This window comes from Macaca mulatta, chromosome 6 (assembly GCF_049350105.2).
Source record: "Macaca mulatta isolate MMU2019108-1 chromosome 6, T2T-MMU8v2.0, whole genome shotgun sequence".
NCBI classification, from domain to species: domain Eukaryota; kingdom Metazoa; phylum Chordata; class Mammalia; order Primates; family Cercopithecidae; genus Macaca; species Macaca mulatta.
Window position 1 is genome coordinate 97003445 of NC_133411.1, and position 13263 is coordinate 97016707.

At 34.1% G+C, this 13263-nt stretch overlaps 1 protein-coding gene across 1 annotated transcript in view; it reads left to right on the forward strand.

Annotated features, from left to right (window-relative positions):
• Positions 1-13263, forward strand: part of ADGRV1 (adhesion G protein-coupled receptor V1) — a 594013-nt gene that overhangs the window by 57589 nt on the left and 523161 nt on the right. The window contains exons 7-11 of the mRNA XM_015140403.3: positions 1442-2007; positions 2686-2956; positions 3328-3657; positions 9204-9380; positions 11835-12058. Coding sequence (XP_014995889.3) covers positions 1442-2007; positions 2686-2956; positions 3328-3657; positions 9204-9380; positions 11835-12058 — 1568 coding nt within the window. The remainder of the gene's footprint in view (positions 1-1441; positions 2008-2685; positions 2957-3327; positions 3658-9203; positions 9381-11834; positions 12059-13263) is intronic.

Here is a 13263-nt window from a genome sequence, read left to right on the forward strand (position 1 = left end):
TAAGCATTTTGTATACCCTGATAATCTATTTGTGTTCGTGCTTTCAATTTTGAGCAAGAACAGTACTAACCTGGAATAAATATTTTACCACAAAAGCAAAGAAAAATTCTACTTAAGTTGATATTCTTTTGTTTGGATATTTTTAATGTTCACATTTATGGGAAGGTTTTTATTATTTTCATATTTCACATTGAGACTACCAAGGATAGAGATACATGATACAGCTAGCTTAACTGCTAAGAAAAGAATGAATCTGAGCAATAATGTGCAAGGATGTCCCCCACATGAGCTAAACAAGAGAAAACATGACTTTTTAGAAAAGAAACTAAATTTTGCCAGAAAAGAAAACAAAAAGAAAATAGCTGGGAGTTTGTAACCCTCCCTCTACCCTCCTACAAATATTCCGAAACTAAATCACAAGAAACCTCAAGAGAAGGAAAAAAAATGTATTAGAGTATTAGAAGACATTATGAGAAAAGAGTTCTTCTCTTGAAAAAAATAAAATATTTGGAAGCATTGATATCCCTAGTTCCTCTGGTTCTGGAAGCAAGCAAAAAAAAAACCTTTTGTTTTAAGATCTCAGAGCATTGAACGGGCTATAATTTGGGGAGATGATTAATTATACATTTTGATTGTAAATTTGAAAGATCAATCAAATCATAACATTTTATTTTTAAGATAAATAGCTTTGCTTTTTGTATTGCTACTGATGGAGGTAAAAGTATGCATTTTTTTCTTCACTTTTATTTCTAAAATAGAGTTTGTGGTGAATGAAAAGCTCACACAGCACTGTGGAGATTAACCCCAAGATTTCTCTGCAGGAGCATAAAAAAAAAGAAAAAAAAAAACCAAAAAAGCAAAAATTGCACTTTAACAGTGTCAGCATTTTTCCTAGTAGTGACTCTTACAGCTTTTTCTCCAGAGAGGCATGATGTGTATCTCGAAAAGCATATATTGGTGTCACATGTTTAACTCCTGAATTAACAACCATTTGGAGAAAAGCAAGAATAATTCACAAGGAAAACTAACAATTTTTATGTAATGTTTAACGTACTTTCCAGATTCTTAGGTATTATTAGATTTTCAGTACTACTTCTGACCCTACCAAACTGATAAAACTGATAGAAATGTATGACAGTTTTTTACTGTTTAATCTTTGGAGTTATCCAAGGACCAGTTAAGGTTGAAAGACATTATACTTATACTTCATTAGTTGTACTGTTGCTTCATTATGTTTTCTTTTCCTGTCTAAAATACGTTATTTACCTGTGGAAAATATTTTATTAATTGGAGACTAAACAAGCCTTTCTATTTGCTCCCTCAGTTAGAGAATTTTTATTTCTATGTGATTGTATTGAAACATAATGACTTGTTACACTTTAGTTTCTTTCCAGGTGTTTTGGCTGTTGATGTTTTGCCTCTGTTTATATTCCTTTAACAGGTACCAGAAAATGATGAAGTATTTTTAGTTCAACTGAAAAGTGTAGAAGGAGGAGCTGAGATAAACACCTCTAGGAATTCAGTTGAAATCATCATTAAGAAAAATGATAGTCCCGTGAGATTCCTTCAGAGTATTTATTTGGTTCCTGAGGAAGACCACATACTCGTAATTCCAGTAGTTCGTGGAAAGGACAACAATGGAAATCTGATTGGATCTGATGAATATGAGGTTTCAATCAGTTATGCTATCGCAACTGGGAATTCCACAGCACATGCCCAGCAAAATCTGGACTTCATTGATCTTCAGCCAAACACAACTGTTGTTTTTCCACCTTTTATTCATGAATCTCACTTGAAATTTCAAATAGTTGATGACACCATACCAGAGATTGCTGAATCGTTTCACATTATGTTACTAAAAGATACCTTACAGGGAGATGCTGTGCTAATAAGCCCTTCTGTTGTACAAGTCACCATTAAGCCAAATGATAAACCTTATGGAGTCCTTTCACTCAACAGTGTTTTGTTTGAAAGGATAGTTATAATTGATGAAGATAGAATATCAAGGTATGATTTATTTTAAATATATTGCTACCATTATTTTAATATATTATTCCAAGATTTTAGTTTTGTGATGTTGGACACAACAACGAACTGTTAGAATATGTGTCATTTTTTTCTACCATGGCTTCATTGTTTTCTTTCTTATTTGGAGTGTGATTTAATTATGCAAATGATTTATAGTATAGTAGTTCCCTAGGACGCATTCACATATCTACACCTTCATATTAAAAATGTTTTTTTCCACCAGGCATGGTGACTCACTCCTGTAATCCCAGCACTTTGGCAGGCTTAGGGGGAGGATTATCTTAGGCCGGAAGTTCGAGACCAGCCTGGGCAACAAAGTGAGACCCCGCCCACAAAAAATAAAATAAAATAAAATAAAATGAAAAGATTAGCTGAGTGTGGTGGTGTCCACCTGAAGTCCCAGATATGTGGGAGGCTAATGCAGGAGGATTGCCTGAGTCCATGAGGTTGAGGTTGTAAGCTCTGATCACACCATTGCACTTCAGCTTGGGCAACAGAGTATGACCCAGTCTCAAACAAAAAACAAATCAGTTGTTCTTTTGTTACATAGATTCTGTTTTTATCAGTGTCTAATGGACAACTTGACATTGGGAAGGCTAATCTAAGGGAAATAAAGTGTACTATGTGACAATATGTATTTCTTTTAAAACATTTAAGATTTGAAGAAATCACAGTGGTTAGAAATGGCGGTACCCATGGGAACGTCTCTGTGAATTGGGTGTTGACACGGAACAGCAGTGATCCCTCACCAGTAACAGCAGATATCACACCAAGCTCTGGAGTTCTCCATTTTGCACAAGGGCAGATGTTGGCAACAGTTCCTCTTACTGTAGTTGATGATGATCTTCCAGAAGAGGCAGAAGCTTATCTACTTCAAATTCTGCCTCACACAATCCGAGGAGGTGCAGAAGTGAGCGAGCCAGCAGAGGTATAACTATTGTTACGCTTTACACTTGTTAATATTTCTGTGCTGTAGAAGAACCAAAGAGTTTGATCATACACATCAACTTTATGTTTAGTTTGAAGGGACAGGAAAAACACTGGCTTTGGAAAGATAGTTTTCTTGTTCAGTATTCCTTCTGAAAATAAATATTTTACTCTCTAAAAACTTCCACAAACTGATTTAGGAATATTTCCAAATCTGTTTTTGGTTCATCTTTTACTCTATTATGTGTAGGAAGTCATCATTTTTAGACATGAAATATTAATATTCAAATTAGAATAACATGGAAAATACAGAATTTGATAATCTCAGATTGAGAATTCTATACTTTTAATATTTTATTCCTTTATCTGCAGCTTTTGTTCTACATTCAGGATAGTGATGATGTCTATGGCCTAATAACATTTTTTCCTATGGAAAACCAGAAGATTGAAAGCAGCCCAGGTGAACGACACTTATCCTTGAGTTTTACAAGACTAGGAGGGACTAAAGGAGATGTGAGGCTGCTTTATTCTGTACTTTACATTCCTGCTGGAGCTGTGGACCCCTTGCAAGCAAAAGATGGCATCTTAAATATATCGAGGAGAAATGACCTCACTTTTCCAGAGCAAAAAACTCAAGTCACTACAAAATTACCAATAAGAAATGATGCATTCCTTCAAAATGGAGCTCACTTTCTAGTACAGGTACTTTTAGTATTAAAATAATCATAATTTTGGTTAACCCTCAAGTGTACTAATCTGTGTGGAAGAATTAACTAAAATTATTTTGACTTTGTTATTTTGCTGTCATTTATATTTTGTTACTAAAAGTTATTTAGATAGTTGGAAGAGAGATGATGCCTGCTCCTGAGGTGTATAAGGATAAATAAGACAAGAATTTTTACCAAAGTTAATATTTTAATTACGTGACATTAAAAGTACACCAGACGTGAAATGCCAGTCATGCAAGTCAGACTGTCATGGATAACATAGTAGAGTAACTTACAAACTATTACAGGGGAGGGCAAGAGAAAGAGAGGCTAACTATGCTTTGAATTGATTTGGGAAAATATGACATAGGAATAGGATTTGTAGGATAAGTGTGTTTTCATAATGAATATTACAAGGAAAATATTTCAGAAATAAAGCAATATGAGAATTTATTTTTCTTTTTTTTGAGACAGAGTCTCACTCTGTCACCTAGGCTGGAGTGCAGTAGCACGATCTCAGTTCACTGCAACCTCCACGTCCTAGGTTCAAGCGATTTTCCTGCCTTAGCCTCCCGAGTAGCTGGGATTACAGGTGCCTGCCACCACACTCAGCTGACTAATTTTTGTGTTTTTAGTACAGATGGGGTTTTGCCATGTTGGCCAGGCTGGTCTTGAACTCCTGACCTCAGATAATCCACCCGCCTGGGCCTCCTAAAGTGCTGGGATTATAGGTGTAAGCCACCGCTCCTGGCCCAAGAAAAATTTTATAAATACTTTTAAATAATATACTAAAAAATCAATTTCTTTGTCTAGGTAGAATCTCTGTACCTTCAACTGTTTAGTAAAGTCCCCATAACATATCCTTCCATTTTACATATTTCATTTCTTCTGCTAACCAAAATATTATTTTTATGGCCAAAGTGTAAAATATCTGCACTCATTTATGATACTGTTGTTGTTTTCCATGTGTTGATTGCTTGACACTTAAATTCCAAAATCAATAAAGAGTGCTTATTATGTAAACCAATTAAATACAGAATCAGATAGTGTGAATGGACTGACAAGGAAAGAGCTAAAATCTTATGTTGCCATACATTTTGCCAACTGAAGTATATAGCAAATGAAATATTCTATTTCACTAATTTCTTTGAATCTTACCACATTTAAGTATGTTTCATATTTTGTCTAGATTTTCTTTTATGATGGATTTATTATTCCTTTCTCTGGAGTTTCTGATTGTCCCTTTTCTATATGTTATCTTCACTATATTTTTGAGACCTTGCTGCTATCTTCCTGTGCGTGTTGAATGTTGAGTTTAGCTAAACTAACTGCTTTCTATGCTTGTTTTATATCTGTTGTCTGGGATGCTTTTTACTGAACTCCTGAATTTTCTTAATCTCTTGCCTTTTCCTTCTGGGATTATGTTGTAGTTTTATTGTACTATATCTACCCTCAAACACATGTGTTGAAATTATATATGTAAAGTAAACTTTTTGAGTCTTTGAGCACCTGAAATGTGAAATTTTATACTCATATTGATAGTTTGGCTTGGTAGAAATTTCTAGATTAAAATAATTTCTTCTTCAGAACTTGAAAGGAATTGTTGTTAAGCTTCCAGAGTTGCAGATGAGAAATTTGAAGGGAAGGAAATGATTTATCTTTTAGATAACTCGATCTTTGTCTCTGAAAGCTTTTTACAACTGTTTGTTGGTGTTCTGAATTTTGTAAGACTGTGTCAGCACTTGGTAGGGTGACTGTTTTCATTTTGAAGACTCCCGCCTTTTTTTAAGCTGAGCCTCCAGGCATACTTGTGCTGTTAGTGCATTTTTCGAGAACTCTTGTCCAAGGGGCTTAGTGGCTAACCTGTTGTGGGGATGTAGGATTTGTCAGTATGTAGGTGACACCTTTTTGTAATATATCTACACAGAGGGAGGCATTTGCCATCTTCCCCAGAGCCCTGCACTAATGGCAGTAGATCCTGATCTTCACCTTTATTATTATTAATTTTTGTTTTCTTGCATCTCCTCCAAGTGGGAAAATTTTCATGTGATGCGTGCTTCTACTTGTGAGGATAACTCACTCTCTGGAGGACCCTTGGATTTTTCTTGGAGTGGAAAGACGGGGAAGATGGCTCTATTCACAATTGTGTCTGGTTTGTCCTGTGGCTTGTGGATGCCAGGGAGTCTGGATCTGTGAAGTGAAATACTGCAAATGGCCATGCAAATGGCCATGCACATGACTTGGGCCCTTGTGAGCATTAAGTTAAAACAACTAGAATGCTGCCACCAGAACACATTTAGAGCTATATTTAGAAACTAAAAAACAAAACCAAAAAAACCCTCTGGCTTTATACAAAAACATGACATAATTTGTTTGCTTTTAAACATTGATTTTATTAATATGGAAATGCATACTGATTTTACCAGTTCACACTTACAGTAGCATTTCTGAAGTTTCAAGACTGTCTGGGATACAATTTGTTGAGTTTCAGAATTTAATGGAATTTTTTTGATGTCAGCACTTGTTTGTCTTCTGTGCTGTCAGTGTCCTCAGGCTTCAGGGTTTCAGAACATTCTCATAAGTATATGTTCAAGGATTTTTTGGAATGTTTTGGTGCCTAGTGTTCTCCCTTTTGTTTGTCTCCAGTCTGGCATCATCTATAACTCATACAAGAACCAGATTATTAAAACAAGTGGAATGAAGCCAAGATTTTACGCAGTTGCTTTTGCTTTCATGGAGGCCTGGGCATTCTGGCATATGTGGAATAGTTGCGGTGATGTGATAAAAAGTTTTGAGAATTGATGATGCAGAAACGTTGTTCTGGAGTTAGAGAGAATGTTTTTGTTATTTTAGCTTTCTAATTTCTTTTCTCATAATGCCTCAAAAGTAGTTTTTACTATGAATAGAGACAGTAAAAACTGTGCTAATATATATAAAAAATCTGTACCAATATCAGTATCCTCTATGTTAAACTTTTAATCTTTTGAAAAAGTCCAATATTTCTGTCCAAGTAGCTGCAGAGAATTCTTGTATAAATACATCCTTCGTACGAGTCAGATATTATACTAGCTACTCTGCCTCTGTATTCTATATAAAATGACAGAATTAATTTTTGATAACACTTGAAAACGAAGAAAAAGTTGCAGAAGGATGTAATTAATATCTGATTTTTGGTGATCCTGGATTAGAAAGTTGCACCACTAATTTCAGACTCAATTCTTTATGTATCTCTCTATATAGTTAAAAAACATAGGTCTTACGGTGCAGTTAATTTAACACTTGCTTAGGGGGAAAAAGGCATTATTAGTCACTGACATAAGTCATTGAGGTTCAAAACAGTTGTAGGTTCTGGAAGGCTGGTTGGAATAAGAGGGTTGTGTAGTTTTCATAGTACGTAATGGATGAGCAACTCAAGAATAGGAAGCCTCAGCCTCTGCAAGCAAAGTTGAATGAAACTAAAGAAAGGAGAATTCTTTAGTTGCTCCTCATTCTTTAGTAACCCTCTCAGCTAAATACATTAGTCTGAGGTGCAGCTTTTGGCAAGCATGGGGTTACTAATGTGCTGTCCCAGTGGAAAACTATTTGAAAGTAAAGAACGATTCTTTATGAATGAATAGAGCAGTTTGATTTAGCAGATGGAACCCAGACAAAAAAAGGCTTATAGGCTAGGAAATAAGCCATGTACAATTAACATTTTATTTTCCATCAGTTCATTTCATAACCGTCTATATTTTCTTTCTAATTTGTCAAAAATACTATATGTAAGATTAATTGTATAACATTTTTGATAAGTATAGGGAAATATGACTTATATATTTCTTTCTTTTTAGAAAGTTTTGAGTAAAAATATATTGATTTTTTCTTGATACTTAACACAGTGTTATCCGTTTAGCTCTTTTTGAATATACAGCAATGAGAATGTTCATTCACAAACATGTGCTTGGTCATACATGACCAGTGTATTTTAGAAATATCTTTGCCTTATAACAATACACACCCTTATATTTATATACCATTCAAATATATGTATTTTATTTAACTTTGTGCTATTTTGTAAGATAATATATATGTGTGTATATATTCCTTTTCTCTAGAAAGAATGACAGTTGCATGACTTTATCTTTACATTTAATTTACATTGCAAAGTAAATGCAGTATACTAAAAATCATGTTTTATTTTATGTGACTTCATCTGTATGCCAATACTTGACAAAATTGATCAATCTAATTTTTTTCTTTTTTCGAATGAGTATTTACCAAAACCAAAATTATTTATGTCTTTCTCCTGTATGTGATTTTTTTAAAGCAAAATGTGTGACATTTAAAAAAGACATTTACTTTTATTCGTTAACATGTACTATTCATCACAAAGTAGGAGGGAAATCAGTACCAGTCCTGTCCACGTGTGGAAAATCAATTTAAATCACAGTTCTACTGGTGGTTACTTAGTGTCATCATTTCAATATTATAAAGCCTAACAGAGGGCTTTAAAGAGTGGGAGAGACATGTTTTATTAAGTTAAAAATTGCATTTTATTTTAATATTTAAAATCCCTATGGTTTTTGTAGTCCTGTAATGATTACCTATTCCTGCACTCTTGAAGTGAACACTGTGTCCTTTGAGAAGTTAGATTTTGAAAAGTTAGAATATTGAAAACGTTGAATGTTTGTGATTTATCAGAATTCTTATAGAGCTCAGATTGTGTAGAAGGGAGGAATTAACAAGTATTTATTGTGAAGCCGCTGCAGTTTCAAGTCTATGTCAAGCCTATGTCATGTATTGGGAAAATGCTGAAAAGGACACAGACCCATAAGAGTTCTACAGACCTGTTGGGAAGTAAAAATCTGGAATGCATCAAATGATGATAAACCAGCAATATGTAAAGTGTATAACTACAGGGATACTATATGTTATACATTGCAGTTCTTTAAATGTAAAGAAGCATGAAGTTATAAATGGAGTTGTGAGTGGTCTTCTGATACTGAATTTTGTCTGGAGGAGAAGGGAAATGGGGGATGATTAGAAGTCTGGGTCAGTGGACGACAGGAAGGAGATGTGGACGACTGATATTTGGCTTTAAGGTCAAGGTAGTTGGATGTAGGTGGCAAGGAGGAAAAGCAGGTGGTGGCACTGGCGATGATACTAGTGAAGGAGCCTGGAACAGGGACAGTGATTTCTGTTTTGGATATTGTATATGTAAGGTGTTTGTGTGACATTTATATGATGTCTGGTGGCAGTTGGCTATAATGATTTGGAATTAGAGGGAGAGATGCAGAGATTATTAAGGAGCAGGCATAAAATTATAAGATAAAGAGTTTAGGGAGACCCCTGGAGAATAATAATTGAGGGGCAGAAAGAGCTCCAGAGGCCAGGGAAGGAGATTGAAAAGGGATGGTGAATGAGGGAGGAGGAGAATAAAATTGCCAAGTTATTGGTGACCTCTACCTATGCTTACTTTGTCGCCCCATGCTGTTATGCTTTTTAAAAACATTTCTATTCTATCAATTCTTATTACTTTTTTTGTGTTTTTGTTTATTATAGTTGGAAACTGTGGAGTTGTTGAACATAATTCCCCCAATCCCGCCCATAAGCCCTAGATTTGGGGAAATCTGCAATATTTCTTTACTGGTTACTCCAGCCATTGCAAATGGAGAAATTGGCCTTCTTAGCAATCTTCCAATTATTTTGCATGAACCAGAAGATTTTGCTGCTGAAGTGGTAAGTAGGCTCTTTCTTACTGATGGGGGCTAATGAATATGAAGTAATGTACCAACACTATTTTTAAAATAGGATCAGCATAACATTGTTTTAAAAATAGGATCAGCATATAGGGTTAACAGATCTTAAACAGCTTCACCGTGTACAAGAAAGTTTCAGTATGTCATTTGAAATAGGTAACTGATGATTACGTGATTTTCCCATCATGTTTTACATTATTAGATAGAATGAAATTAGAATTAATTGCTCACAGTGAGTGTAGGATATTTTGATTTGACAGCTTTCAGACAGTTCTATGACATTTGATACTACAGTGGTAGCCAAACATAAAGTTTTTTTTGTTTTTTTTTTGAGAGAGGATTTTACTGTGTCATCCAGGCTGGAGTGTAGTGGCGTGATCTCAGCTCAGTGCAACCTCTGCCTCCTGAGTAGCTGGGACTACAGATGTGTGCCACCACTCCTGGCTATTTGTTTTATTATTATTATTTTTAGTAAAGATGGGGGTTTCGTCATGTTGCCCAGTTTAGTACCCAACTCCTGAACTCAAGTAGTCAACCTCCCTCGGCCTCCCCACGTGATGGGATTACACACGTGAGGCATGGTGCCTGGCGTATAAACCTTTTCTTTCTTTTTTTTTTTTTTCTTAATGGCCAAGACATGGCACCACAGGTGTGCTTGACCTACTTCATTTCTGAGCATTCCATATGTTTGGGTTGGAGTGAGGTGGCCAGCTTGGGTCTTATGCTTGATGATGGAGATGATGGTGGTAAAGCTGTGGAATGCTAAATCTTAAGAATTTTGTACTTTATATATACAATATATGTAAATTTTTGCATATAGACATATAAAAATTTCACATGCAGAGCACACCATCCCTCCCCTTCAACCATGCCCTGGTTGAATTTCTCTCTTAGGGAGGGCTCTTCCTTTAGCCTTACCATTTCCTGAGTCATAGTTTGTCCAAGACCTTCTCCAAATCCCCCACACTTAAATTTGATTTAAACTGAGTTGAGGTTTAGATCTGAAAGCAGGAGAGTTGTTTTCGTTATCAAAGCCTTATGTTAAAATATGGTGACCTCAATTTCCATTGTATATTAACATCTATAAATGGACAGAGACGTTTCATTTTTCAAGATGGTTTTGATTTTTCATGTTTTTCTGAATACACTTCTAAAAACAGGAAAGCATTTAGTTTGCTCTTAAGGAATGGATTGCTTTTATTTATCTTAGATAGCTGTAAATTTACCATTTCATATTTTTCCCTTAAGAAAAATTAGCTTTTAGGAAGTTTTGGGCTCCTTGGACCTGCATTCTTCCCCTCTTGGGAAACAGCAGAAAAACTAGGAGTTTTCCTTTGTTTGTTTCAGATACAGCCTGGATGATGCCCACTCCCTCAAGGTGATTCAGGGTCCCAGCCCTCTGTTACTTCTTTTGTCTTCCCTAAGAATCTTTGCTCACTAGTCTCAGGTTATGACCATTGTTAGGTGAAGTAGCAGAATGATTAATGGTGAAAATTAATCATTTTTTTCCCAAGATGAGCTTAAAGGGCAAAGAAAAAATAAAACAGCATACTCCTCTTTTAGGAGCATAAAAGGAATAGCGTAATCTAACCATTAAATATTCCTTTATATTCTTCCTTTGAAAAAACTTCATCATGATCTATAGTGATGCTTTTATTATATATTTTTAAAGTGTACTCCCCTTGAATGAAACCACCAAATAAAATTTGTTTCAGAATTATTATAATAGCTTCCATTTATTTGACTTATACTGTAGAGAGGCACTGTTCTAGATACTTTACTTAATTAAACAATTTGTAATCCTCACTGCAAACTTGCAAAATAGGAAATCATTAGCTTTATTTCACATGAGAAAATTAGGATCAGAGAGGTTAAGTAACTTGCTCAAGGTAACCCAGAGTCATGATAAAAATATCTGATTTTATTTCTATGGTATTTATCCTACTGGTTAGAAACATTTTTTTTAAAATTTTGCCCCCATCACTTAGGATGTATTTTATATGACATAATTTTCCAGTTTTAATCACTGAAGTTTATTTTTCAGTTTATATTGTGATGGTAAGTTAATTCTATCTTCAGAGAACCTCTAATGGAAATTTATTCTTTAGCAAGATAGCTCTATGTTTTTCACAATTCTTTGAGTTTTAAAATATTTGTCTTTTATCAAGAAAACTCAGATTAGACACATTTTTGGGTGAGGGGTGTTTTGTATATAAATTTGGTTAGCAAAAATTAATAAAAATATATTTAAAGTTATTTTCGTGCTTAGAGGATTGTTTGGTTGTGTTTTAATGCATTTAATAGTTCACTTCTCTATATAGAATACATATGTTCACACAATAATATATGTACAAACTAATAGCAATACCAAAGCTTATATAATTTCTGAACATACATTTTAGAAGAAGTTGTTCTGTTCTTTTATTTTTATAAGGTATACATTCCCTTACATCGGGATGGAACTGATGGCCAGGCTACTGTCTACTGGAGCTTGAAGCCCTCTGGCTTTAATTCAAAAGCAGTGACCCCAGATGATATAGGTCCCTTTAATGGCTCTGTTTTGTTTTTATCTGGGCAAAGTGACACAACAATCAACATTACTGTCAAAGGTGATGACATACCGGAAATGAATGAAACTGTAACACTTTCTCTAGACAGGTAAGAACAAAACAACCAAATGTTTAGTAATATTTATGTTTGAGTTCTCTTCAATAACTTTGATTTTTGTTTTATTCTTTTTTTCTATATAAAGTAAAAAAGAAAAATCAAGTAAATAGTGTTATACTGGCCTTCAGACTGTTCTGTTATTTGTTGATGGCTTCTGATTAGACTATGAGTATAATTATATGTTTCAGTGAATTTTTACCCTGCTATTCATTGTGAAGAAGCACTGCAGAGAGAATTTATGGAAGGTATCAGATAAATATGAAACATAGCTAATATGTTGTTATATTTTTAAAAAAGGCACAAATCTAAATCTAAAACGTTAGGTTAAGCAAACAGTTCTGCTGGCTTTATGTTCAACAGAAGAGAGGACTAGAGCTTGTGAGTAAAAAGAAAGCATTAATCTTCATATAATAAAATTCTCTTTTTTACATGGATCTTAAACATTAATTATATGATTATTTTCCAGAGAATCAAAAATTGCACAAAATTAAGAGATCCTCTTCAGTAATAATTAATAAGAATCGATTTAGCTTTTCTCAGTGGGTAATTTATATTAAGAAAATTTCACAATCTCTCAAAGAGTTTTTTTTTCAGTAGTTCAGAAAATCCTTTCTAAATATATAAAATACTGTGTTTAATGACCTCATAATTTTAAAAAATTAGGATCAGTCTTATCCCTGACACAAGTCTCTTTATATGAAAGTTGATTCATATTAGAGAAGGTTACTGTGACTTTTGGAGGGTTTTGTGCAATTCATGTTTAGAAACAATAAAATTCACAGATAAATTCAAGGGACATTTTGTGTTACATTATTCAAGACTAAAGTAGTAAAAATTATTTTATATAATCCCTGGATGTCTCTATATCAGTGTCTTATAGATTTCTCTTTGTAGGTGTTTTGTCTAAACACATTTTTAAAAATCTGATGAGTAACTGATTTTTATTTTTATGTGAAAGAAAAGTATAGAATGTAGGCAGCAAATTATTGAATGTCCACTGTTCCTTTTGCTTTCTTTCAAAACCACATTGTGTTTACTTCCTTTCTTACATAAAGAGTAAAACAAAACAACAACCAAAATACCAAGCAAACAAAAAAACCAAAAAGCAAAAACCAATTTACAACACACACACACACACAGAGTCTAGATGACTTATGGTTTTAATGTATGTTTCAGACCTTTTCTTAAGAAAAGGT